The sequence below is a fragment of the Monopterus albus genome, unplaced genomic scaffold, assembly GCF_001952655.1.
Source record: "Monopterus albus unplaced genomic scaffold, M_albus_1.0 scaffold401.1, whole genome shotgun sequence".
Classification (NCBI taxonomy): Eukaryota; Metazoa; Chordata; class Actinopteri; order Synbranchiformes; family Synbranchidae; genus Monopterus; species Monopterus albus.
Genome location: NW_018128281.1, coordinates 110,991 through 115,516, shown reverse-complemented (window position 1 = coordinate 115,516; position 4,526 = coordinate 110,991). Strand labels below are relative to the sequence as shown.

The 4,526-nt window shown below is 39.9% G+C and overlaps 1 protein-coding gene across 2 annotated transcripts in view; it reads right to left on the bottom strand.

The window, feature by feature from the left end:
• The window catches only part of popdc2 (popeye domain cAMP effector 2), a 10,244-nt gene extending 5,818 nt beyond the window's left edge, over positions 1–4,426 (bottom strand). For both annotated transcript variants that reach the window (XM_020586276.1, XM_020586274.1), the window contains exon 1: positions 3,561–4,426. In XM_020586276.1, the coding sequence (XP_020441932.1) occupies positions 3,561–4,054 (494 nt within the window). In that variant the 5' untranslated portion in view covers positions 4,055–4,426. The remainder of the gene's footprint in view (positions 1–3,560) is intronic.
• Positions 4,427–4,526: the final 100 nt, after the last annotated feature.

The following is a 4,526-nucleotide window of genomic DNA, read 5'->3' as shown; positions in this document are numbered from 1 at the left end:
AAATTCGCAAATCTGGACTTTCAATCAAAACATTTTAGACAGTCTGGACATTTTTGTCCAGAAGGATCTTCTTTATTGAAAACATTTGTTTTAATATTGGATTCGAACGGTAAAAGGGTTTGTAATACATACCAGCTAACCAATGGATTTCATGTACAAGTAAAGGTAAGACCATAAACTTTTATTATTTCTAGTTAGAAATAAGCTCAACTGGAATAAATTATAACCTCAAATTAAATATGGGTCACGTTTGTGTGAAGAATGCTGATATGAGATATAAAACACAACGCATTGTCTGTTAACAGACAATTTGTATTTGTAAATCTGACTGTAAAAGAATTAGTGCCTCACCAGCTGTCAACCTCACCGCACGTCACTGATAGCAATAATACTATATTAACTAAGCAGTATACGTTATTAAGTAGTTTTAACCTATTATTTGCATTTAAATATTTGATTGAATTTAGGAGTTCTTTGATTTGTAGTCTAAAATTCTTCACTGAACTTGTCAGTGTGCGGCTAAATTTTCCTTATTCCTGTGCATGACTTCTCTTCAAAAGCCCAGGTCAGTGAAGACATAAGTTTGGTGTGGCAGAATTTGAGTGGCCTCAACTCCATCTAACATCTATGGGATAAACTGAAACCTAAGTTGTGAGCCAGGGCTTATTACCCAGCATGGGTGCTGGACCTCACTTGATGTCCTTGTGGCTGAATGGGAGAGACTCTCCACAGCCAGGTTCCAAAGTAGAAAGCTTTCCCCTACACTGAACACGGCTGCTGATTCTTCAAATCTGAAAGGTTTATGCACAATCAGATAAAGACAGATGAAAATATAAAATGACATCTTAGTTGTCCCAAATTTAGCTCATACACTCAGAGCTGTCGACAAATATATAATCTAAGGTACAAGGAGAGTCTACTCTCGTGTCCCAAGTACAAAGAGGTCATTTAGCCAGTTGGCACTGTGCAGACGAACAACACACCGATGAGTCACAGACAAAAATACTCTGTTTACAATATTTCTCTTGTGTCGGCTCCAGGACTGTGAGATCTAATGCAGCTCTACTCTGAGGATGTTTGGATGAAGTGGATACATTTCCTGTGACAGTTAGTCTGCCAACAGTCTAAAGGAATCAGAAAAGGAATCCAGTCCTGGAATAGTCAGTTCACAGGAGATTTCATAAAAATAATGGCTGCTTTTATATCACTACAAGAGTAATTTAAATCAGTAAATACCACAGTTTATAGCTGTGGTACAAATGATCTGTTAGAGCCTAATATTCTGTGATAAATCTGCAACAACATGCTACTGGCTGTGTCCAGAAAATGTAATGTTGTGTGATTTAAATGGGAAAGTAAGAACTATCATTATTCTTCTTGGTCACAAAACTCCCAAACACAAGGAGCTGTGAACACACAAAATAACGTGGACATGCAAAAAAAAGCAAAACACAACAAGTAGTCTTGAAATACATGGTGATGTAACATTCAGTTTGCTCAGACAGCATCATAGGAATGTTGACTATAAGTACAGGTAACTGAAGTATAACTATAAGATACTTATTACTACTTTATACTCTACTACATTTCAGTGGTAAATATTTAACTTTTTACTACACAACAGTTTTCTTTATCTCACAGGTTATCATTAGCTGAATTACAGTATGTTTGCTTGTTCAGAATAATTCAGTATTATGCTATAACAACACTCTGAAAGGGCTCACTCAGCAAAATGTGTACTTTTACTCTTGACACTTAAGAGGAAGCTAACACTGTGTTTTTGCTGACTGCCAGTGGTTTAACTTGTCATCCTCCTGCAGTGAGTGAAAGTGTACTCCAGGTTGTGTTGGCACACTGTGGCATCACTTTTCGGTGTGGTAATTTTACTTAAAGCTACATTATGTAACTTTTTTCAAATATATGTGCTGTAGAAATCTGCTCCAAAACTTGTCTTAATGTGGAGAAGTGCTGTCGAAGCCTCGTATGACCCAGACTCATTGAACAGTGCAGAGATATTAGCTTCTAAAAGGTTTCGAGTGGGATTGACCTCTCTAACCAGTTAGATGTTTCCAATTATTTCTGCTTTATTAGTCAGTTTTGTTGCATTTTCATTTCTTATAATTTCATAACAAGAAAAATCTAAAAATCTGGGCAGAGAGTTGCAAAGCGTAGCGTAGTGGAACACTGAAAAAAAAGATTTGTTGGATTTACTTCATTGTAATGTGTACATCGGTCCCACACAATGATAATGTGTAAAACCAACATAATTTTTTTAGGGGTTAACTTGTTTGAATTATGTTAACTGAGGAAATATGAATGAATTGTGTTGCATATACTAGCATAATTTGTGTAAATCCAAAGACCCGGTGAGTCCTTTTTTTCAGTGCAGAGAGAGGGAGTGCTGGGCAGAGCAGAGTGGGGTGATTAGAGTTTCATGTTAATGCCAAATTAAGTTACGTCCTGTAGTTCTATTATCCAGTGGGTCACAGAGATGAACCCACAGAGAATGATCACCTGAATTTTCCTCAGCTCAGTGGAGCATTTTAGTGCCTTTAAGCACACTGACATGCAAGTTTACTGTTTTGTTTCGGGCTCACTGCTCTGCAGCATCATTTCCAGACACAGCTGAAAAAAAGCCCTATAAACCTACTGTGTCGAACCTGCTTAGCACCACACGACAGACACAACTATCGACTAGCTTGTGAACTCAGAGGACTAAAGAGCCAGATATATAGGAGCTGCTAGAGACCAAAAACAGAGCTAAAAGAGAAGAGAGTAAAGACTGGGTTTGCATTCATTGAATGGCCATAAAAGTGACTCCAGACTGATGCTAATTGCTGGGTGTATTAAAACATAGCTCTTTCCCAACACTTTTGCTATATTAACCATACACATACAATGTGAGATATGTGTTCTCAATTTGTTTCCACTGCTTCCAAGTTATGGGGCGCCGAATGTAAAAATAGCACTTACACTAGTTTTCTCACATTTAGCTGAATGTGACAAAGTCTAAATGTAAATGTTAAATATAAATGTAAATGTTAAATGTCTTGCCAAGTGTAAAACTGAATATTTAGTAGCTCAACAGCCTTTCCCTCCCATTCCCACAGACCCAGAGTCAGGTGTGGGCGGGGCTGTGTTTGAGGTCTTTGAGTCAGCATCATTGATTTGAGTTCAGCATCTTGGGCGGGGCTGTGTGCTGCGCTGTAATAGGGCAAGGCTGTGGAGCTACTAAATATTCAGTTTTACACTTGGCGAGACATTTAACATTTATATTTAACATTTAACATTTACATTTAGACTGTCACATTTAGCTGAATGTGAGAAAACTTGTCACATTCAGCTAAATGTGAGAAAACTAGTGTAAGTGTTATTTTTACATTCGGCGCCTCATACCAAGTGGCAACAAATCACCTCACATTTAAGAAAAAATCTTCAAAGTTAGATTTCACTTGTAATTAAGTATTTTACAATGTGGTATTGCCATTTTCACTTGTTCTACTCTGTGGGAGTGGTTTGCATTATGTTGTACATCGTGCCAAAACATACACACACCCTACCTCCCAGACAGCAGAAAGGAGAGCTGGTCAATGGGCGTCTTGCCCTCCACAGCATATGTCTCTCCAGCTTTCAGCTCCACCACCTTATTCTCAAAAGCACTTGCTATCTCCTTGAACACATGGATGGGTACGCCTAGCGGCAGGTAGACTGCCTTGTAGAGGGAGGTCAGCTCCTCACTGCATATGCCTTCCTGGAGCAGCCGGTAAAAAAGGTGGCAGATCTGAGCAGAGCAGGCGAGCAGCAAAAGCAGGTTCCATATGAAGACGTCCAGGCTGCACATCGTCAACCAGCCCCACAGCGTCAGACACAGAAATGCAGGGGTCAGGAAGCTGAAGATGAAGAGGCAGCCGTAGACCCCACTTCCTCCCATGTAGCCCAGGAACAGGATGGTGTTACCCAAATGGTAGATGGCTCCCTCTGTGTTGTTGCTCCAGCCATCGCAGAGAGGGGCAAAGAGCAAGCTGTCCAGCAGAGTCAGGTTGTCTGCGCTCATGTTTGGGACTCTTCAAATGGCCAGCTCAAGATGCACAAAACAAAGTGAACCAAAATGACTTCTTAACAATGAAGCCTGGTGCTATTTCTGTACTGTTTCAGCAAAGTGTTTCTGTTAGAATTACAGCTTGACCAAAACAGATGATACTGACCAAAAATATCTGAAGTAAATGTTTGTTCCCTTGGCATGCAGTGGAAAATTCTTCAATGAGAAGTTCTCACGGCTCTATTCGTTATAAAAACACAGCTGGAATGGGTTTCTTCTTCTCCTCCTCTCATTATGTCCCTTCTTCTCTCCTCCAGCTTCTCACCCTGTTTGTGTCTTCCTGTTGTCTCTCTTGCTGTGTTTTTCTGTCTATTTCTCTCACCCACCGGCTTACACTATAGAGCCAGCAACTGGAAACCAAGGGATAAGGGAGGGGGGCGTTGATGGAGCCATAGAAGGATAACCATGTTTGGAATTGAAACCCAAG